General features: G+C 36.3%; 2 protein-coding genes and 1 pseudogene across 4 annotated transcripts; 1 reads left to right on the forward strand and 2 right to left on the reverse strand.

Annotated features, from left to right (window-relative positions):
• The first annotated feature begins 2,634 nt into the window (after positions 1 to 2,634).
• LOC143537787 (lysophospholipid acyltransferase LPEAT1-like) lies at positions 2,635 to 5,119 on the forward strand. The gene is made up of 9 exons (XM_077031479.1): positions 2,635 to 3,196; positions 3,496 to 3,615; positions 3,703 to 3,740; positions 3,825 to 3,889; positions 4,041 to 4,109; positions 4,206 to 4,339; positions 4,412 to 4,552; positions 4,753 to 4,827; positions 4,949 to 5,119. Exons 1-9 carry the CDS (start codon positions 2,666 to 2,668, stop codon positions 5,117 to 5,119), a joined length of 1,344 nt encoding a protein of 447 aa, XP_076887594.1. The 5' UTR covers positions 2,635 to 2,665.
• A 4,365-nt stretch (positions 5,120 to 9,484) lies between these two features.
• LOC143537737 (deSI-like protein At4g17486) lies at positions 9,485 to 10,624 on the reverse strand (annotated as a pseudogene). Its single transcript, XR_013136116.1, has 3 exons — positions 10,389 to 10,624; positions 9,930 to 10,217; positions 9,485 to 9,836 (listed from the first exon to the last, which is right to left on the reverse strand). The product of XR_013136116.1 is annotated as a deSI-like protein At4g17486 (transcript).
• A 7,496-nt stretch (positions 10,625 to 18,120) lies between these two features.
• LOC143537750 (J domain-containing protein required for chloroplast accumulation response 1-like) lies at positions 18,121 to 22,074 on the reverse strand. Of its 2 annotated transcripts, none has more exons than XM_077031447.1 (9): positions 21,577 to 22,074; positions 19,878 to 20,443; positions 19,349 to 19,773; positions 19,159 to 19,264; positions 19,015 to 19,076; positions 18,884 to 18,943; positions 18,733 to 18,810; positions 18,484 to 18,660; positions 18,121 to 18,411 (listed from the first exon to the last, which is right to left on the reverse strand). In XM_077031447.1, the coding sequence occupies exons 1-9, from the start codon at positions 22,002 to 22,004 to the stop codon at positions 18,370 to 18,372; spliced, it is 1,944 nt and encodes a 647-aa protein (XP_076887562.1). In that variant the 5' UTR covers positions 22,005 to 22,074; the 3' UTR covers positions 18,121 to 18,369. The 2 variants fall into 2 exon arrangements, with proteins under 2 accessions (XP_076887562.1, XP_076887563.1); XM_077031448.1 differs by having other exon boundaries at positions 19,159 to 19,243; positions 19,343 to 19,773.
• Positions 22,075 to 23,077: the final 1,003 nt, after the last annotated feature.

Below are 23,077 nucleotides of genomic sequence, written 5' to 3' on the forward strand. Positions count from 1 at the left end.
AGCCTAGGTGATCTTTCTATACAAGGCTTGAGCTCAGGTTTAATAACTAAATGAGCTATATTTGAGGATGAAACTTGACTCGGGCTTGATGAGGCTCGACACATTTCAAGCTTGTTATTGATCTGATCTCGAGTAGCTAATGTGCGCGCGTCTCGTTTGTGGTCCTAGACGAAACTAAATAAAAGCTAGGTATCTCATGTCTCAAAATCATTACATAATACCATACTGCAAATCCGAAACGTTGTGAATTTGCCAATCATCTAAAGCTTTCTTCTATTTTAATTAAGCTTATACTGATAGATACATAATCATAATTGTTTGCTATTTGTATACATGAAACTTTTTGCTTGTAACATTAAAAATTATATTAATTTCATATCAAGTGACCAATTCATTTTTCCGCGATTAGTGAGCTCACTCTATTGTTGTAGGTCTCTCTTGATAGCTTTGTTTCCGCTCTGTCATTATAGAACCACCAACGCAATGGCTAAGATTCGTTAGGGCCAGGGGTGCCCCCTGTTTTTTTGCGCAACTGTGTAAATGTGTCCGTTTTTCGCTCGAAAATTTAATATGTAGCGTAAACTTACTCGTTTTCGCCCGAAAATTTGAGGCCGACCTCCTCCGTATTTTTTTCGCGGTAGTGTAAATGTATCCGTTTTTCGCCCGAAATTTATTACGTAAAACTTACTCGTTTTCGCCCGAAAATTTGAGCCCGACCTCCGTATTTTTTTTCGCGGTAGTGTAAATGTATCCGTTTTTCGCCCGAAAATTTAATACGTAGTGTAAACTTACTCGTTTTCGCCCGAAAATTTGAGCCCGACCTCCCTATTTTATTTCGCAGTAGTGTAAATGTATCTGTTTTTTGCCCGAAAATTTAATATGTAGTGTAAACTTACTCGTTTTCGCCCGAAAACTCCCTATTTTTTTTCGCAGTAGTGTAATTGTATCCGTTTTTTCGCCCGAAAGTTTTATACGTAGTTTAAATTTACCCGTTTTCGGCCAAAATTTGAGCCGTCCCCCTCATTTATGATTTTTTTTAAATAAATTTTGAGTTCGCCACCCCCCCCCCCCGACGCTCGAGTCCAAGCTTCGCCACTGACACCAACGACAACCCAAAAATGACATCAATCACCATTACGTGTTCAGTGAAGTGTTCCTGATCTCTTGGAGGTTGGGATGGATCGATATAAGGCCACCTTGAAGCAATTTTCCATTGCCGGATGTACACTTTATGCTTGAATTTTGTACTAGTTGATTCTCTCAATTTCACTTGTTAAATAAATGCATTATTCTTTCACAAAAGAAATTCCCATCTTTTGTCGTTGGGTTTCACGGTGGTTTATCATCACGAAGGAATGGACGATGAAGAAGTATTCTTTTTAGCTTCACGTAATATTTTATAAAAATAAAATTGGATAAAACACATAATACAATAATCTTTAACGTACAAAAATACACATATTCACGAAATTGATCATTGAAATCACATCACAAGATCTCGGAATCATCAATACATACCCAACTAATCATTGATTCACCGAAAAAAAAAAACAGATTCTAATCGTTAATCGATCATTTTTTTTACTTTTCTTCACGAAACCCGTTTTGAGCGTATTTTGATTTTCTTGAGAGTTTTTTGTATTTTGGCTTTGAGTTTTTTTGTATTTTAGGCTTTGAGCGTTTGATTTTGCCTTGAGCGTTTTGTTTTTGGCTTAAGCGTAATTCACGTACATTTTTTTACGTTAAGAATTATTGTACGTTAACCTAACTCAATAAAACTGTTAAAAAGAATAAAGATGTTTATTTTCATGGGTGGAATTACCTAAAAACTAAAGTTCGTTAACAATAATTCAAAAACAGAAATATAAGTAGGGATGGTAACGGGCCGGGTTCAGGTTGGGTATTGGTAATCTCATGCCCATACCCGTTTGTAAAACCGGGTCCCATACCGACCCATTACCCGTCGGGTATTTATCCGTCGGGTATTGGGTATATCCGTTAGGACTTTTAAGTACAATTTTTTTAATCATTATAATTATTTTATACATTTTATTCATACAACAATTATTACAAATTTAAATATAATGCACCCTATATATAGAAGCATGACAATAAATAAATAATATCATTATAAATTTTTATATATATGTTTCACAATCTATGAAATACAAAGAATTTTTAGGGTATATAATTTTGGTATATGATTCGAGTAAATGAGTATGTGTTTCCGGGTAATCGGGCCGGGTATCATCTAATCTCATACCCGGCCCGTACCCGCGAAAAGTTATAAATCCTAATTTCATACCCGGCCCATGCCCATCGGATTTCAGGTATACTCATCCCATTTATTTCGAGTTTCGGGTACCCGTCAAGCTCAGGTTTTGTTGCCATCCCTAAATATAAGTACTTGATGGGAGCTAACTGAAAATATTCCCGTAACACCACGATACCCATCGCCTTCACGCTACCCGGATCCATCAATCATCCGATCATCATCATCATCATCATCATCATCATCATCATCATCATCATCATCATCATCAGTTACGAAACACAACATAACATAACACATCCTCCTCTCCACTCTTAATTGTCTCACACATTTCATCCAACGTACGACACATGAAACACAACCAATACAAACATCATCATCAATAACAACAACATGGATTCCGACCGCAACAAAGACATGTCATCTGAGCCTCTATCCCCACGTTCCGAATCCAATTACCATCACCAAACCACCGATCCCAACATCCCCAGCTCCTCCAACACCACCACCTCCAACGACAAATCACCCGCAGCCTCCACGTCCCACTCCGAAATCCAAGAACTCGAAATCAGATACGCCGCATTCGTCCGACGTGATTCCTACGGCACCATGGGACGTGGCCCCTTACCTTGGACCCAAAAGATATTACTATTCATCGCAATCATCACTCTCTTCCCACTACGTTTATTATTCTCTGCATTGGTTGTCGTTCTCTATTACTTGATTTGTAAGGCGTGTACCCTCTTTTTGGCGCCAAACCAACAACATGAGCAGGAGGATTATGCGCATATCGGTGGGTGGAGACGCAACGTTATTTTTTGGTTCGGTAGGGTTCTTGCAAGGTCGCTGCTGTTTGTGTTCGGGTTTTATTGGATTACCGAGACGTATAGGAACCCGGATGTTGATAGCATATTCAACAATGAGGTAGCTTTTGTTATTTGATACATAGTAATGTTGTGACCCGAAGATCTATGAATGCAGTTTTAAAAGAAATTTTTATTTCATTAAAAAGTAGTTTTTAAAGTTTAAACGACTTAGTTTTACTATTCCATTATAAAGTAGTGTTTGAATAGTAAAACTAAGTCGTTGAAAAATAACATTTATAAATCGTGGGATCACAACATTACTAGTTAAGTCAGATGGAAAAAAAATTTAGAAAAAAATATTGTTATAAAATCGCCTTTTTTTTACAATTGATTATTTTGATTTATGTTGATGGTAAGGTGGATGTGAGTGTGAAGTCTGAGGAAGTCGAAAGGCCTGGAGCGATTATATCGAATCATGTTTCGCATTTGGATATATTATACCATATGTCTTCTTCATTCCCAAGCTTTGTTGCTAAGGTTTATAGTATAAAATGTTGATGTGTATTTTTATGTTTGTGTGTTTGGTTGTATGACTGACATGATGTGTTGTGTGTTATGGTGAAGAGATCAGTGGGCAAACTTCCTCTTATTGGCCTTATAAGGTTGGTTTAATCTAATAAACAGTTTATGTATAAAATTATTTGTTAGGTTATTGGATTGAATTAATTTTGTGCTTTGTTTTACAGCAAGTGCCTCGGGTGTATATATGTTCAGCGGGAGTCAAAATCAGCAGATTTCAAGGGTGTTTCAGGTATTTTCATTTATCATCAGCAGTTTGTAGTATGCACACTCATATATTTTGTTAATGTATATATTGACTACATTTATCTTTCTTGATGAATTGATAAAATGCATGTTTATTTAATATCCATGTAGTAGCATTTTGAATCTGTTGGTTGCAGGTGTTGTGAATGATAGAATTAATAATTCTCGGCAGGATAAGTCAGCGCCCATGGTGATGCTTTTTCCAGGTTATTATCTTTATTTTGCTTTGATCTTGTAATATTTTTACGGTCCATTTTCATTTTCAGCTGTTTAATTTGCTTTTTAACATGTTGATACAACAGAAGGGACGACTACGAATGGGGATTATATTCTTCCGTTTAAAACCGGTGCATTTTTGTCAAAAGCTCCTGTTCTTCCTGTTATCTTGAGATATCCGTATTCGAGATTTAGTCCAGCATGGGATACCATTTCTGGAGTGAGTATCATTGAATTTGTATGATAGCGTTTAATATGTGTGCGCTTAGTTTAATTTATATTGGACTTGCAGAAACGTCATGTGATTTTGTTGCTGTGTCAATTTGTAAATTATATAACTGTAGTGAGGTTACCGCTTTATTACCCTTCTCAAGAAGAAAAGGAAGATCCTAAACTTTATGCAGAAAATGTTCGCAGATTGATGGCTCGTGAGGTATATAATATTCATTGAAGTTTTTATAGAAAATTTTAAATAACAATACTTTTGTTTGATAATTATGTGTCCATTTTGACTATTATTATGTGTCCAGCTTGGTTATTATTATTATTATGGTTAAAATTTGAGATGTCTTTTATAATTAAAGTTGAAGTTTAAAATGTATAATTATGTCTGATATTTGGTGATGTTTGCAGGGGGATCTAAAAATGTCTGATATTGGGTTGCCAGAAAAGCGAATATATCATGCAGCCGTCCATGGTACACTTAATGTTTTGCGTTAGAAAAACATAACAGATTGATTTTGTTTCAGTTTGTGGCATAAAGTGGCATCAAGAATGTCATCATCATTATAATCATGAACCTAAAGTCTTATCTTTTGCGTTTATGCAGGTTTGTTTACTGAAAGATAAACTGAGAAACGTCGTGCTACATGTATACGCATTCATTATTCTTTTGACCGGAAAGAAAGAGAGTAAAAGGGAAAATAATATGAATTTTTTATTCTTTGTTGTGTGGAAGCAGTGGGGAAGTGGTGCATTGTTGAACCTGATGATCCCATGATTTCTGCTTCTTAAACCAGAGTTGGTTTTTTTGACATGAACAATATTGTCAGTAGATGACTTGCTAGGACTAGTTTGCATTAATTTAGATTTCTGTTAGGATTTTGTTCTGTAGATTTTAATTATACATGTTTCTGTTAATGCTGTCTTCTTTTTTGGTGTTTTACAAGTCTGCATTTTGCTTATTTTCTTATTTTATATTTGTCACAGTTATCATATATGAAATTTTGATTCATATATAATCATATTTAAAACTCCAAAACAGGCATTTGAGTAAAAGTACTTTAATGATATACAACATGTGTTATGCGTTAATTAACATATATTCTCGGTTTGACACTTTTCAGTCCAAACTTCACATAACTGCAGCCGTTTAGCTTGCGTGGGCATATTACTGTACCCCGTTGGTCTTCGCATTCCAGATTTATGTTATGCATTCATGGTGTATCTCTTGAGTTGCTAGTACTAGTTTGATCTTCTTTTATGATGCTGTATATATAATAGTCTTTGCCTCTTTGGTTTGTATTACAATGTAAGAAAAACATATATTGACTAATTTGTGACATATAAACCTCTCTTCCACCATTTTAGTGTATCAGTTTCAGGTAGGTTGGCCGGTTGAATCTTAAACCCGAACACGCCCTGTAAATTTGTACTTGTCAAAGACATTAACACAGGTCACATAGTGACCAAAGTGAATACTTTGCCCCTGTTTTTTAAATCGACTGCTGCCCGAATTCTGCCTAGGAAAAGATAATTTTTCACCGGTTTTCAATCCCAGATTTTTTTAGCGAAATTACTTCCAACCATCAAATGGTCAGATGATTCTAGTCATAGCCCGCAACCGTCACAAACTATATTGTTCACCTTAACGTTCCTTTTAGCCAACACAATTTCGCCATCTTTGACGGGATTCTGTCTAAACCTGCTCTCCATGCAAATAAGTTTACTTTTCGGGGATCCATTTTGTCCAGTCAAACAAAAGGTTGTCTTGAACAAACATTTCCTTTACAATCGTAGCTTTTAGGGAGCATCACCCGTCGAATCTTCTGACCAAAACCACGGATTGATCTGTTAGAAGGATGTAAATTGGCCAAAAGGGCCAACAAGCTATTCAATCTGCAGATTCAGGACCAGAAGAAGGCCTCCTAGACCAGTGCGCGGAAAAAACCAAACCATCCAAAGCTGAAAATAACCGAGAATCGACAGACTTTTCAAGTTTAAAAAGGTTTAGATAGATTTCTATTAATCTCCCTTGTTCTAACCAAAGATCCTACCCATCACCAATAGAGCTTTCGATAAAATCTGTGAATTTGATGTTATAACCATCAAAATATTCTTTAACCAATAAAGCTTTTGTCCTACTCCTTTGAAGGTGCTCCATAGATGATAACCGACGAGTGGCTTGAGACAAGGCAACCCCTAATCCACATCCGCCAAAGAATCGGGTAGTTAATTTGGGCAATAACCGAGTCCAGGAGTCCCAATTTTTTGTATCGAAAGCTTCTCGAAATCATTTTTTTTTTAAAAAAAACATGGTTTTGTGCTTTGATGTGTTTCGAGGAACTCGAGAATTTCATTAAAATATTTTTGTAGATTTTTTTTTCTGGTTCAACATTCAACTTAAAATGCAGATTCATCTATAGATTAGAAACCAAAATTACTACTACTCTAACCGATAAACAGTAGTAATAATAATAATAATAAAGTAGTTTTGAAATGAAAAATTAATAATTGAGGCTCAGATGTGGATGAAGCAAAGAGGATACCACCGCCATGGCTGCAAAAATCAGCAAAACTTTCAATTGAAACCTCGGCATTATTATTTATTTTGCCCCGCCAAGATACGGTGAATCTCAAACTTTGCCCCATTATTTATTTATTTACTCAGACAAGAAGAAGAAGAAGAAGATATTAAATTAATAATCATCATCACCGCCTCATATGAAATGAAATGAAATGAAATGAATATTGTTGAATTGGAAATGTAGCAAATGCTTATCTACAACTACAACTACAACTACAAGCGTCTGTTCTATTCAACAACACTCTTTTGGATCAAAAGAAAAGAAAAGAAAAAAAGAACAAGGGTTGTTGATATTGCCACATTGGGTCAAATAGAAGAAAATAAATCATTGGCAGCAAGAGGCGGCAACCACCCTTAGAAACCTCTCTTCCTCTTGCTGCCTCATCTCCTTCTTGTCTGAGTTTACTTCCTCTAACCCTAATAAATGATTATACCTTTATATTATTAAAACTAGTTAGAACGCGTTTTGACACGAAACCTGTTCCGAGTCAACACGGTTCTAACCCGAAAACCCTTTTTACTTTACCACTTTCGACTCGTACCCGTCATGAACCAAATTTACCTTTTTTGTATTGTATCGATTTGTTCCGACCTTAACCCTTTTAAACTTGTGATCTGAACCCGCCTGACCTAATCTGTTATCTGTTTGTCGGTCCTTGTTGGAAATCGCGTAACACGCTAAGTTTTTCTAATGAAAAAAATATTGCAATGTCATACTCAAATTAAAGATAATAAAAGATTGTTTTTATTGTGATTTTTTTTAATAAATATTAACTTGTGAAAAAGTTATGATCGTTTAAATGGCATGTGGTGCTTGACTTAAAGTCTTAAAATAAGAGGTAAATACTAAACTATTTTTTAAAGTACCAAAATGTGATTGAAGTTAAATGATCGAAATTGTAACTATTTTTGAATGAATTAAAATTAACCGTACATGATGATGGTTGATAGACCCAATTGCCCCTCTTGGAATTTAAAATTTTTATGCATCACTTATTGTACCTAAAGCAACAAGTTTGGTATTTTTTAAAGATTAAGAAGTCCGAACTCATGCTTTATATATATTAAGCATATAGATATACATATTACATATATAGATAGATTAACATAGACTTGTTTGAGCTTGTGAGTTGTGAGCCTATTGTCACAGAACAATCTTTTTGACTTTGTGTGACGCCGGAAGGCCAACCATTGCATCCCATTTATGATAAGGGTCATGAGGTTTTGTCATGTCTTGGAGTTAGGATCAAGCGAGCGGCAACAGCTCGCAACCAACGACATGCTCATTTTGCTAACACAACTAGGCATGTATGTGTTGTGTATTCCCATTAAGGCCGTGTTTGATGAACTTCATGATTAGCCAACAAGCGTTCACGTACAAACAAGCAACACAATCATCAAATAGTCGATCTATGATACTATGCATGCTTGAGCTCGAGCTTGTTTAAGCACGGCTCAGGTAGAACTTTTAACTAGCCGATTTGAGTCGGTTACAAAAAACTCGACTCATTCACATCCCTAGTTGTAATTGGCTGTAAGCATGTTAAACAGGTTGGTAGATTTTAATAAACGGGTTAAATGGTGGGCCAACCTCTTTTATTAAACATGATCTGGCCCAACCCTAACACAACCCCTCTTACTTAATGGATAAATATGTTAAAATACGAGCATTACTCATTTGATTAAACTAGCCATGTAAATTAAATTGGTCTTTCCTCTTATAAAACTCAGATTTTGAATATTTAAAGTTATTCCTTCCTTGTTCTAGTTGTCCTGTCTTTGTAAATATATATATAGTATGGGTATCATTATAGAACTGTAAAAATATTTAAGAACTTGAAGGAACTCATGAAAACTAACGTTTTTTTATAAAAAGTTTTGTATGTTAATGTTCTTTGAGATTAGTTTTATCATTTATATATATATATATATCTACAATTACAATTTTGAAAATTAGTTTTTATGCATATCTATGTTTTGTTTGACACATATGTAAATTTGTTAGTACATAAATTTTACATATATGTAAACTTGTGATTAGTATATGTAATCAAAAAATTTTATATAAAGTATGATAAAAATACTCTTAAATAATGTTAATATATAAAAAAAATTAAAAAGTTATTTGGTTGTTAAGGGTTCCTAAGAGTTCCTAACTTTTTTAGAGTTCTTAAAAGATACCAACCATAGTTACAGCGAGAAGTGCGAGAAATGAATGTGTAACTCCATTAATCCCTAATTTTTCACTCCCTTGCTTATGATGTTACCTACATGTATGTAGGTTGGTTGTATTTATGTCTTAATACACATTCAAACCTACCTATGCACATACAAATGTACCGAGCCACATTGAAACCTACGTACCTACACACATACAAACATACATACACATATACAAACATACGTACCTACACACGTACACAACGCACCTACACAACACATCTACACATAAGAAATTGAGTGAAATTAGGGATTAATGGAGTTACACCTTCACTTCTCGCACTTCTCGCTTTAAAAAAATTTCTGAAATGATCCAATACCTATATATATAACGGTAAACTTCAAAGATTTTGAAGATATTCTTAGAACTTTAATAGTGTACAATGCACTTTCTGTGCATAAACCGTCTAACAAACAAGGTTTAAGCAACCAAATTCATCCATTATTATACAATTTACCCGTCCATCACAACGGTTCTGGATCGCCTCAACTCCCACGGCCTTAAACATCCCTTTAATGGCGATTGTAAAAGCAAAGAAGAAACCGATAACTGTCTCTGCCTCGAAGGACAAGAAACTAAAACTATTACTTCTAAGCTTTTGCTTCTCGTGTTCATACGGTATCAAACTAGGATCATGTTGCACAGCCGTAATTCTAAGTGCCTCCGGTAAAACACAGCTAAATATCGAACCTACGCATACATATAAAATCATATTAAACAACATTTCTATTATTAAAATTTAAAACTAGCTCAATGATCAATATGCATGAAATGTTATGTTACCGAGTTTAGCAAGTCGGTTAACCCATCCTGGTATCCACTTCCCGGTTAAATGGTAACAAATGTCATTGCAGAAATGGTTACAGTTTTTGACAATGAGGTGGTACTTGTCGCCATAGTAGTTTGCAGCATGATGTTCCATGAACTCCCGGACTTGGACCGGGTCAAGACATGTGGTCCCGATTAATATCGACCTTCTAAACTTGAACCCCGGGCATTGGCGTGGTTCGACCTCGAACACACCGCTGCTTGGATAGTCATGAGCTCCAAATGCATATTCTACACCATGAACTGTCATTTAAAAGTTGTTTAGTTATTCAAATTGTTAAAAAATAATTTGTTAAATTAAAACAAAAGTTAAGAAAAATATAAAAGAGTAAAATGCATAACCGGCCCAATAAGAATACTTGGTCATGCTTTCACGGGACGGAAATAATAGTTTACTCAATAAAAATTTTTTACCTTCTACACCAGAATGAAAGATGCCAACACCGGCCCAATAAGCATAACCGTTCATGGGTGTTAAGTCATAGACGTTGAGATAAACCGGTGACTTTCCCGGCCCGTATCCAGATTTAACTTTCGGAAATAAACAAAAACACGCGGTTGATTTTCCTTTTAAATGAAACGGACTCTTCTTCGTTGCGAATTTCATTTTGCTCCAATGTTAAGCACAACTCATCCTATAAATGTACAACATATATTAATCATAAGTTCATAACATAGATATAAAACATTAATTTGATACATTTAAAAAAAACAAATATAAACCAGATGAATGTTTTCATGTCATGTTGCCGACTATGATCACATAATTCATATGTATCTACCTACACATGTCCACAACTAAAGGCTATATCTTAATTATTAGCATATAGAATATTCAAACATATCCAGCTAGCAGCTAGGTAGTTAATAATAATAATAATATATTATTATTATTATAGAATGTCCAGTGTGCAACAACTCATATATAAATTATAATATCAAATTTTCCATAATATTCTGGATATATATATATATATATATATATATATTAATATAAAATAAAAAATCAAGACAAAACAAATTATGAATTTATGTTTAGCAAACTACAAAAGGATAAAAACAAATGAAATTATTCTTCTAACTGAAAACTTGCTAAATATATCACACAGTGCTTGTGAATGTCAGGAGTGACCACATATAGTAACATGTAATCATCAAATTGAACGGTATCTCGAAAACTGTTTTGACGAACACAGTGGCGAAGCTTGGACGTGAACGCGGGGGGGCTTAAAATGTATAAAAATTTTCATAAATGAAGGGGTTGGGCTTAAATCTTTGATCGTAAACAGGCAAATTTACACTACGCATAAAATATTTCGGACGAAAAATGCTAAATTTACACTAACGCGCGAAAAAACAGGGGGGGCGGGGCCACCCCTGGCACTCATTATACTTCGCCTCTGGACGAACAAACCTAACTCCCAATTTATGAGAATTAGGGGTAGCCTCTTAATGACAATTAAGACACTGCTTTTAACTTAATGGTTAAAAAGTAACCTTAAGTTTGAATTATTGTCATATTACCATTTAAACTCAAGGCTACCTCTTAACCACATCTTAACCATTAAGTGGTTATGAATCATTAAAAGGTAAGCCTCTTAATGACTATTAAGAGGCTGCGTCATTAAGAGGCTACCAAACTGACTCTAAGCTGTTTGATAGCCTTTTAGTAGCTTCATGGTTAAGAGGTAACTTAAGATGTTAGCTCTTAACCATTCAGACTTGAGTTCTTAAAGATCCTTAAGAGGCTACCAAACGGCCTTGTGCTATGAAACAAAATTAGAGAAGGTAATTTAGTTGAGATCTACAAAATATGGATGAAATGGAGACGAAGCGTTCGATGTATAACAAACAGATATTGAGTAGAAGTTAATTACTTACAGAAGAGAGCAAATTAGAAAAAAGAAACAGCAGCCGGAAAATTGTAGGTGAGAGATTCCAGCTGCAAATAATGAAGAGAAAGCAAAGAAGAAGGTTGGTTTGAGGTTAGAGACAAGTGGGCGTGTATGTGTGTAGTGACAGCCTAACCTCTAAATTAATCAACCATGGAAAACGGACGTCTGGAAACCTGGTCCACTCTCTTCTCTTCTATTTATTCTATACCTTGTTCTTTTCTTTTTTCTCTCTCTAAGTTTTTCTATTTAAATATCGATAACAGGAATGTATGTGTGAAATATCTCTTCCACATAAATTATTAGTATTAAACTATCTATCTTTTTCATATATCTTAGGGTGAATATACATACAGCTTTTATTTTATTTACATGTAATTTTTCACTAATTCTTTTTATTTTTTTAAGCCTTAGAAAATTATAAGTCAGTTCTGTTATGTTCTATCCACGTAATAAATAATACTGCGTAGAAAATGTCTCGTCTCAAATATTACCAATGTGTTTTGAACATATTAAGGTAGTGTTTGGTATGCAGGAATGGAGGACGGAATGGAATGACCCATTGTGAGAGAATGTAAAATAGTGTGTTTGGTTGACCAAATGAATGGAATGACTCATTACCTAGTCCATTCAATTCCCCCTAAAATACCCCAATTTCATTCAATCCATACCTCATGTTTTTTTCATTCCATTCCCTCATTCACCCTACATAATCTCCACCACCCAACATCAACACCCACCACCACCACCACCACCACTGCCACCACCATCGCCGTACACCACCGCCACCAACCATCGCCATCGGTGGTAGCCACTCAGCACCGCCAGCTGCCCGCCGCATATATCAACCATCACCCCACCATCACACATGTTGCCCACCGTCACCGCTGCCCACCACCACCGCCACTGCCACCAATCACTACCATTGGCGTCCTCCGCCACCACCACCCACCTCCACAAACCATCGCCATCAGTGTTAGCCACCCACCACCTCCAGCCGCCCTCCGCATCCTTCAATCATGCCCCACCATCACACACGCCGCCCACCGTCATCGCTACCCACCACCACCTCCACTGTTACCGCCACCACCACCTCCACCGTTACCGCCACCGCTCCCACCACCACCACCACTCACTACCATTTTAATTTTATTATTTTTTATTTTTTTCTTACCTACCAACAATACAAAGTAATGATTCATTTCATTCCCATGTGGTAACCAAACATTTCATTGGAATGGTAATAACCCATTCCATTACCACGTCCATTCCATTCTGTCGTCCATTCCATTACCCCATACCAAACAGACCATTGAATGTGGATGAGACGAGAGCTCAACAGTTAAACATGTTTGGCTAGGAGAAATCCGTTATGGTGATATCCTAACAAGTTTTCACTCGTCTTATAAAAAAACAAATTATTGAGCTTTTTGAGGGTAAGACGGACAACAACAGTGGTTGATACGAGGGTGGGGCATATATACTACGAGTCTACGACAAAGTGATATAGTTTTATTAATAAGAATTAAATTTAATGCTTTTTAAGAGTGGAAAATATATACCACGACAAACTATGTAAACGTTCTCTTCTTTGCTAGCTGTGTGGAAACAACCATTTGTAAAAATTTGTTTCAGCATTGTAAGAATGTGTACATCAGGCTCAAGCTGGCTTGACACCCTGGACCTTACACATTGAGAGTGTTGTGCACTGGTTTGCCCTTCTTTATTAGAATACAATTAAATAATATTTTAGACGAGAATAATCATTTGGTTATTAAGAAATGAAAGAAAATTAAAACAACCAACTTAAATACTTATAAGTTATATCATAAAATTATAGTAGGTCGTGGTATATATAAATCTTTTGCACACAAAAATTTCCCAAATGAAAATCTATGTTACTAAACTTGACCATTGACTTCAATTCATTATGGTTAATTAGTCCAACTTATGTTTACTTTAATATTAATTTATGTAGCAAAGTTTCTGATGATAGGAATTAGAAGACCTCTTTGCCTTGGTCCGCTCCTGATGGAGGATCCATGTTTTGAAACATTTGAAATTGGATTAATATTTAATAGAGTAACATACAAGGCTTAGGAATGTTTTAAAAGTTAAAGTGGAAGTGTGTGTGTGAAGTTAGAGTTAAATATTTGTGACAGGATATTTGTCCTTTTTTTACTTTTGACCCTTGTTCATGATCACTTTCTTCAAAAAGAAAAGTTAGAAAATATTTAATTAAGTACACAAACAAATTTAATAAACAATCTCTTATTGATGGTTTCAATTTATTAACTTAAGTTCTTGACGATGAGGTTCGGCTGGATTCAACATGATTCTTACACATGAATTTTGATTAGAATAAAGTTTTTTTAAGGTTATATTTTGTAAAAATATAGGTTTAATTAAACTAATTTACAAGATAACAAATTAAGAAAACCAGTTGAAAACTATATAAATATGTTTACATAATAAATAAAGCAAATATTTTTTAACAAAAAAGTCACTATATAATTATTTTCATCCATATGGGTTTTTCTTTTCTTAATATATTTCAAAAAAAAAGGTGATAGGGGTGATCTTGTTCTTAATATTGGTGTTTGGATGAGTCTTATAGACCGCCCATCACAGGAATGAGATCTGTCTATATTTAAAAAATCCGTTCATACTATGAGTAACATCTCACTAAAGTCATGTCTTTTTTAACAACGTTTAAAACTACCAGCAATACTCGAGTAAGCCATCTTGTGATGGCATGTCAACCGTCAATACTGATCTTGACGTTTCATGTGTGAGTCATCCAGGAGGAACACTGGAACACCATCAAGGTGGAAACACACCACCGTGAAAGGAAAAAAAAAACCCTTGAGTCTGATTTCAAAACCGAGACCATAAAATCCTAAGCCTTAACCATCACCTCGACTGAGTGGTCAATTGCCATTATAGTCATCTCTTAATGTACCCACTTATGGAAAAATATTCCACCAATGGGTGGTCCTAGTGGAGAGTTTTTAGCTCTTGTCGACGTTACTAGCCATATGTGAGGGACATCCATTGGGTGTTTTTAGGACCTCATCTATGTTGGACGGGTTATTCACTTCTTAGTAGTTATTAGGTGCTTAGATGGGTAATCCCAGCTCCGGCTCTGAAAAGACGAAAAATTTTTTGGACCAAATGCGAATTTTTTTTGGGCCTTAAATAAAAGAAACATTTTGTTGTGTTTAAACAATTTAATTATAAATTGGCTTATTTGATTATGATTTAAGTTGTGTAAAAAACTTTTGTATAAAAATAAAATTAAAATTGTCTCAAATAAGACTAGAAATCACAACCTTTTGGTTAGATGTCATACCCCTTTATCATTAAACCAAGCTAGTGGTTATGTAATTGTGTTGAAACATTGATTATACACATGTTTTTGATAAAAATACATATATTTTTTTTTTGAAAAAAATAAAATTTCGGGCCTAACGGGGTGTCGGGCCTGTGGCCGTCGACTACCCTGCCATGCCTCAAAGACGGCCCTGGGTAATCCACTCGTTGTATTGACCGGTTTAACCCGTTTAGTTAAATTTAAATAGGTCAACCCACTAACTCATATAACCTACACTATTTTTTACAACCCAGCAACCGATTAACACATTTATAGCTTGACTGTTACCTACCAACCCGTTTGACACGTTTAGATAATGAGTTAAGCAGATTGTGTTCGTGTTACATGATTTTAAATGTTCTTGACATGTATAAAATATATGGGTCATGTTCAGCTTGAACCATTGAAATATTCAGCATGCCAATCGGTAAAGCATCAACCTAACTCGATTTACACCCTAGTTGCATATGATCAAACACTCAAGTTAATGCACTACATCATTGTCGCGTAGGCGATAAACTTTAACTAACACATCCCTCTAACACTACGTTGTGGTTTAAAGCACCGTTATCACGTTAAAGCCCCACAATTTCTTTGTTAAAGCCCCATAACCCCACCTTTTTATCCTTTGACGCCCCGTTAACACGTTACCAAATCCCCCTTACCCTCGGGTCTTAACGTTCCAGCACGGTGTGCGTGACGTTAAGGCAGGGCCACATCAACTTTTGCCGCCCCCACATCGGGTGGTCTAATAATTTAAACTCATGTCAGCAATTAACATATTCAAACTGTTATAATTACTGAAGTATAATACCAAATCAAATCAAAGTACAATCATCAATTCTGATAAAAGTATTGTAATTATTGAAGTGGAGGAATAATATGAGAATAAGTATTATTATTTGATTATTGTCAAATAAACGAATATGGATACTCAAATGATCACATGTAAGGCTGAGGGGTGTGGGGGGCGCGAGAGGGGGCGCGAGTGGGGGCTCCAGCCAATAATATTGTGACATGTGGCAGAGAGAGAAACTTGATAAGATGGGTGTTGGTTGTGGTGCTCGCGCCCCGGGCCCTGGTGTGGAGGGGCGCGAGAGGGGGCGCGAGCGGTTTTTTTTTTATTTTTTTATAAATGTATTAAAAAAACGTATTATTAAAAAAACTCATAAATTATTTAAAAAAACACACATTAATTAAAAAAACACATTAATATCTAAAAAAAAAATTAAAGTACTAAAAAAAACATTATTCTTATTCTTCGGCTTGGTCTTCTTCGATCAACCTCTTCCGGATACGTTCCTTTTGTTTTTCCATCAGCATTTGGTCGACCGGATTTAGGTTACTGAAGTCTCTTGTAAGGAAGTCCAAATCTCTCATTCTTTTTTTTTCCTTTTTGTCATTAGAGACCACCTCCATGGTTTTGTTGAATTTATTGAGGGATTCAACAAGATCGGTGATGTTTACGGCTTCCCCCTCAGCCGGTTTTTTCCCCCTGGCGTCCCTTCCCAATGGCCGCCTCCTCGGCGGTGAAGAAGTTTCCTCCCCCGCAACGTTTAGGTCGAATCCAACCCGGCAATCCGACCCGGCGGAAGTGCTATACGCTCCAGACTAACTAGTTTTAGTCCGTTTCGGCCCTACTTCCGCATCAAGGTCCGGCGCCACCAGCTCAACCCACTTACAACACCTTCTCAACCTCTCCCACACCTTTACATCGTCCCACGTCTTCACCGTCCCATACCTCCGCAGGCACTCCTGCTTCCACTCTTCGACAGTGAAATTATAAACCACCAAATCGTCACTGCCACTTGGTCTCATACGACCGGCGTTCCTGTTGAACAGATTAGTAAACAAGCCGACAAATTTTCTGATTTCGGTCCACCGACCCGAAATCATATCGGCGTTCGGCTCTATACTCCCAACGAGCGAATAGAACGTCTCCCTAACCTTTGTCCAAAAGACCTTGCTCTTTTGGTAGTCCGCTGCAAAATGCATAAATAAATTTGTAAGTCATTTAACTTTTTTATTTAACTTTTTTATTAAAAATCATTTTTAAAAACGTTAAAACAATTACCGCAACGCCGATCCTCAGAAATGACTATCAAAGCCCGACACAGGGCTTCCTTCTCATCCGATGACCACGGAGTGGTTTTCCGTTTCGTCCTTCCAGTCGAAGCCGAACCCGACTCGTCCGTTGCAACTTGTTTTTTCCGGTGGACGCGTCTTCTTTGTCCCGCAGCTTCACCTTCTGGTTCTTGTGTCTCCGGAACAACAAAGTTAGGAGACGGTTGTATGTTGGATGGTTGAAAGCCGGATGATTGTTGCGACCCCGAATAAAACATCGGTTGGTCCGGTGCCGACCATAAATCGTCGTAACTGTAATCTGAATCTAGGTTTGGGTACCAATTTCCAGCCATGTTTTTAAAAAAAGGTTTGAAAGATGGGGTGATTTTGGGTTTTGGGTGTGGTATGTGATATTGGTATGTGATATTGGTTTTGGGTGGTATGTGATATTGGTTTTATAGAGAAAATTTTTTTTTTTTTTTTAATAAAAATAAAGAACCAACGGCTCTATTTCTAAGCCCCAACGGCTCTTCACGCATTCCCAGGCCAACTTTACGCCCATTTTCACCCGCTAGCCCTCTTGCGCCTGCCTTGGTCTGCGTGCTCGCGCCCCTCTCGCGCCTCTCTCGCGCCTCGGTGGTGTGGTGCTCGCGCCCCGGGGCGCGAGCGGATGGGCTCACGCGCCCCCCTCTCGCGCTCCACACCCCTCAGCCTAATGTTTAAATAACTGACTTTTGCTTCAGATACTACAAAAAGGCATTCCTGCAGTCATGGCCATAAACTTCCTTTTATATTTTGCCAAAAAAAATATATATAAAAAAAAAAAGAATTGCATTTGTTTCATACACATGTACTAATAATATTACAAAATATACAACTTACAATGCATATATCTCAAAATATATCTAGAAGAAAAATAAAACAAAAAGTGTGGTATATAATATAACTAGTTTTGTATTCAAAACTTAGGAAAGCTAAGTCCTTTATGCAGAGTGATGCTTACAATTCAAACATTGTCTGTCTTGTGTGGTGGTGGGGGCAATCATCATAACATGTCACAGAATGGTCAAAGAAGTGTACCAAGAGTATTATAATGATCCCATGCCTCCTGTACCACATCACATTTAATAAAATTAAATAATTTTTTTTAGTATAATATAGTCATAATATTAAAATGTACCTGAAGTATATTGAACACCTTCTCGGCAATGTATTTTTTATGCGAATCAGCGCCCTTTTGTTGCAACTTATCAGGGTGCAAACATAACATTGCTCGGTTATAAGCTTTTTTCACTGCGTTTGCTTCTATTATATCAACAAGTGCAACCGGTTTCCATCCACTCTCAGCCCAAAGCACCTGTGTGAACAGAATATATGAAGTTTGAACCCGAAAATGTGACGTGAAACATAATAATGCGGTTGGGCTTACAAGTTGTAACGTGGAGAGCAGTGAGCGAATGTTTCCTTTTCTTCCATTTGACCATGTGTGGATCTTTGAATCCAAAGCCTAGTTTATGTAATTTGCGTAAATAAATCAATTAAGTAATGATAATATATGATCTCATAACAAATGTGTTTACCATAATGGCCTCGGATTCTTCTTGAGTTTTTGAATCATCCACAGTAGCCAATTCTTGTACCTGTGTCAAGTCCTCGTTTAATAAAATATGTGATACGAATAATAATTACCAAAAGACAAGAAATTGAATACCTGGAAGTTATCTATATCGTCTATATTTTCAACACTAGCCTTGGAACCGTTAGGAACTGATTCTGAGATACAAAACCGCATGTCAGAAGCCAATATTAAGCTAAAAACAGCTTATTAGTTATTATTGTCGGGTAATTAACTAACCAGAAGATGGCGTGGTATCCTGCTGAAAGTTTATATCCTCAAGTTTTCTAATGGTACGATTCGATGCAGATTTCTGCTTGGTGGACTTCACGGTTTCTTCCTTCGCCTTAGAAACAAAAAATATTGTAAAACTTATTAACCTGTTCGTGTAATAATAAATAATGTGAAGTTAAAATAGATATACATTTACCATGAATGAAGAATCTGGCATCTTATTTACATTTTCTGCAGGCATTTTACCATGCAATGGTATTGCAGTTGAAGCATCGGGTGCCATTTTCACATTTTCTGAAGGCAATTCACTTGCCAATTTTGTTGGTTTCGAAGCATCTGTCGTGATTTTTGGATTAGTATCAAGATTTGAAATGATATTATCGACTTCTTCTTGTGTTTTGCTTTTACCACCAGTTTTCCATCTAGAGCTCACATTAGTTTTGGCCTTTGGAGGACTTTCTTGATTAGAAATCTTGAAAAAATCTTTGACCATACCTTTGACTCGGTTTTTAGGTGACCCGACACTAGGCTTATTTGTCTTTTTCGCCACGGGTTTTTTCTTACCACTAGCTGTCTCCATTTTTTCTTTAGTTTCAGCCTCTTTGCCAGCCTCTTCATAACCTGAATCCACAAGAAAATAAAATTCAATTTACAGATGTTATAATTATAACTTTCAGCATAATCTGATATTCTGATTTAATATCTACTGTGAAACCACAAATTACCTTTTCTTTCAAGCTCATCATGTAATAAAGAACTTGGAGCTATGACCTCATGCTGCACATTATTTTCTGGTTTGACTGCTAAAGTTTCTTTTTCAATAACGTCCATTAAACTAACTCCAGAAACAGGCTTCGTATCTTCTTTCTTTGAAGACAAATCTTCATTAGGAAATCCAGATTCTTGCATATTATCCACTGACACCGCGCTAACTTTACTACTTCCTTTCAAAGTATAATGTTTTCCCCCACGAAGAGACATGAGTAATGGTACTCCCACATTGGGCCATTTGTGTATAGAAAAGTGAAACTCAGTGCTTGGAGATCTTGTTCCAGTAGTTTTAGCGTTTGACTTGTGGTCAACTTCCGCTTCTGTGGATTGTGTCGAGTGTAGTGACTCCTTAGCACTAGATGATTCACGCGATAATAGTGTTTTACCAGCAGGTTGACCTGAATTACTCCTGAATATTTGTGTTGCTGGATTTGAAAATCTAGACAGATGAGCATTCTGTATATGCACATTTGAACCAAATACAGGAATGCCTGCATCTTCTGTCATCTTTGGAGGCAGACTGAGAGTATGAATAAACAATAGTATAAACATAACATCATCTCTAGGGCTGTAAACAAACCTAACCGAACCTAACCGAACAACGCCTTGTTCATGTTCGTCCGTTAAGCTTTCTATCGGACAAGCAAACGGTTCACGGACAGCTAATCGAACGTTCATAAAGGAAATGAACTTGTTTGTGAACGGTTCACAAACAAAAGAACCCAAACAATGTTTTATTTGATTTGGCTAACCCAGAATGGTCATTGTCAACGGTTCGATCCGGCTACGAAGTTAGTGTTGTTTTTTTTCTTTCTTTTTTTACATTCATATTCAAATGCAGAATCCCTAAATCTTCACATATAGACTATAGCAGATCAAAAATATCAAAATTCAGTTAACGAATAATAATCCGAATAATTTTATCTTTTGCCAGTATTAGTATTCGATTAAAATTAGAGTTTATTCGATTCGAATTCTTATTCGTATTATATGTCCAATTCGAAATTCGATTCAATTCGTATTTAAAACTCCGAACTTCGAAAACCTGAATTATGGTTTGAGGACTGTGGCCAATTTAAGAAATAATAATATGAGGCTATCGGGCTTGGTAATTTGTAATGAACTTATGACTTATTATGTATGGATTACTAAGGTCTAATAATTTGACCCAAATAAAAAAATGATATATATATATATATATAATTTGACATGTATAAAAGTTATTATATATAACACAAACCGAGCTACATTTGGATAATGGGTAAGCGAGCAACAAGCTGCGCCGCTATACCCTTTTGAATCGCAAAGCCTATTCTACTAAATATAAATCCTTGGTTCCTCGGGCTCTGCGAGTCACTGTGGACCACCTTCTGCTCCCGCTCCAAGAAGCGAACCGCCTCGGGAGCTTGGGATCCAAATTTGACATAGAATTTCAAATCAAATCACAAATCATAAATTCGTATTCGCTTACTGGACTCAAGTAAAAATCGAATTCGAGTTTTATAAAACCGAATTCAAAACTTAATAATCGAATTCTAAACACCCCTAGCTCTAATTACATCTAACATTAACACATAATAAGCTTCAAAACTAGCAATTCAGTAAACAAATTAATAAACTAACAAATCATAACAAAACAGAAGTGATGAGAACCTGAAATCAGACGGAACCAAGGTCGAAAACGTGTGGTTTTTCGCAGGACTTAACGCCGTGGGAGACCGCCACCTAGGCGACCGAACCGACTCATCGCTCCTTCTAAAAATATCATCATAAAAATCATCACTCGTCCTTGTTCTCGGCGAACCATACGACTCACCGAACACCGGCCGTTCGCCCAATCCAGACTGAGAACTCGACGACTTATTCCTACCACCGCCGAAACTGTACCTCGTCCGCGTCGGAGGTCCGCCGAAGACGTCATCAAAATCAACATCATTATTATTATTAATATTATTATTATTATCAGAGTTGTTTCTGATAGAAGAAGAAGAAGAAGAAGAAGAAGTAGCTATGTTTTCTAATGATTTTTGAGAGAGGCTGTATCGGAGCGATAGATTGGCTGTTCGGCTTATTTTCTCCATTAGTGATATACTGAATGTGTTCAATTGGTGTTGAAATTAGTTAATTAATTGAATTGAATTGAATTGAATTGAATTGAATTGAATCGAGTGGATGATGAAGTTTGGGTGAGTGAGTGAATGAGACAAAGAACAAACGAATGTGGGGTATGGTTTAAGTTAAGTTATTGCAATGGAAGACATAAATTTGAGGCTGGCTTTTATTTGATAAAAATCTTAGGGACGTGTGCTAATATGGTGGTCGTGGACCCAGGTTAGATTTCTGTTCGGACTTCGGATTATTTAGTTTTGGTGGTACCGGGTGTAATGACGAATCTTGGACGAAAATACACATTAAAAAATTCCGTAAACGGAGGGGGCTGGGATCAAATTTTCGGTTGGAAACGGGTAAATTTACACTACATATACAAAAATGTCGGACGAAAACGGGTAAAAATTACACTTCTACGCAAAAAAAAAACGGAGGGGGCCGGGGCTACCCTTGGCCTCAACTATCCTTTGTCGTTGACTGGGTGACGATGAGAGACTACGTGGCTGGTGACTAGTTGGGGTTCATTAGTTGGATTTTTCATTCTTGAACTGAACGAGATTTATTTCGACGTATTGTCGTGATTTCGGTAAGTGTTTACTGGCGTTGGCCTTAGATGAGAGGTTTTCCGGATTGAAACGCGAGCGTGTCTCCATGTGGTGACTTCGTTGGACATTCAAAAAAAATTTAACCACATATAAACTTAATAAGGATTTGACTTTGGAATAATGTTTTGTTATACGAAGTCTAGTTATATAGACTTTTGAATTTTTGAGTTTAGTGGACACCTTCATGTTGCAACATTGTTGCAACATGTACATGTGTATATTTAGATAGTCTGTTGTCGATGTCAATGATTCAAGCACTTAATGCATATGCTTGGAATATTTTGTTTGTTTAGCGGTTGGGGGCATGTAACATACAAAGGTTAATTTTGTTATGACTCCACTGGTTTATTTCTCTTGTTTAATCATAAAATAACAAAAACAAATCTTGTAGGAGAATATATTAGTTCTAATTTAAGATGGCATGTAACGACTTTGCATTA

Source organism: Bidens hawaiensis, unplaced genomic scaffold, assembly GCF_021521415.1.
Source record: "Bidens hawaiensis isolate Kalapana, Puna unplaced genomic scaffold, B.hawaiensis_p1.1 tig00011343_1, whole genome shotgun sequence".
NCBI classification, from domain to species: domain Eukaryota; kingdom Viridiplantae; phylum Streptophyta; class Magnoliopsida; order Asterales; family Asteraceae; genus Bidens; species Bidens hawaiensis.

What these genes read in the sequence shown, in the direction of transcription:
- LOC143537787 (XM_077031479.1), top strand. Translation starts at nt 2,666, where the DNA reads ATGGATTCCGACCGCAACAAAGACATGTCATCTGAGCCTCTATCCCCA. An exon ending in CCTCTTATTGGCCTTATAAG is followed by an intron (nt 3,741 to 3,824) that starts GTTGGTTTAATC and finishes TTTGTTTTACAG; the next exon opens with CAAGTGCCTCGGGTGTATAT. An exon ending in CATGGGATACCATTTCTGGA is followed by an intron (nt 4,340 to 4,411) that starts GTGAGTATCATT and finishes TTGGACTTGCAG; the next exon opens with AAACGTCATGTGATTTTGTT.
- LOC143537750 (XM_077031447.1), bottom strand. Translation starts at nt 22,004, where the DNA reads ATGGAGAAAATAAGCCGAACAGCCAATCTATCGCTCCGATACAGCCTC. An exon ending in TGATGAGCTTGAAAGAAAAG is followed by an intron (nt 19,774 to 19,877) that starts GTAATTTGTGGT and finishes TTGTGGATTCAG; the next exon opens with GTTATGAAGAGGCTGGCAAA. An exon ending in GGATACCACGCCATCTTCTG is followed by an intron (nt 19,077 to 19,158) that starts GTTAGTTAATTA and finishes TTTGTATCTCAG; the next exon opens with AATCAGTTCCTAACGGTTCC.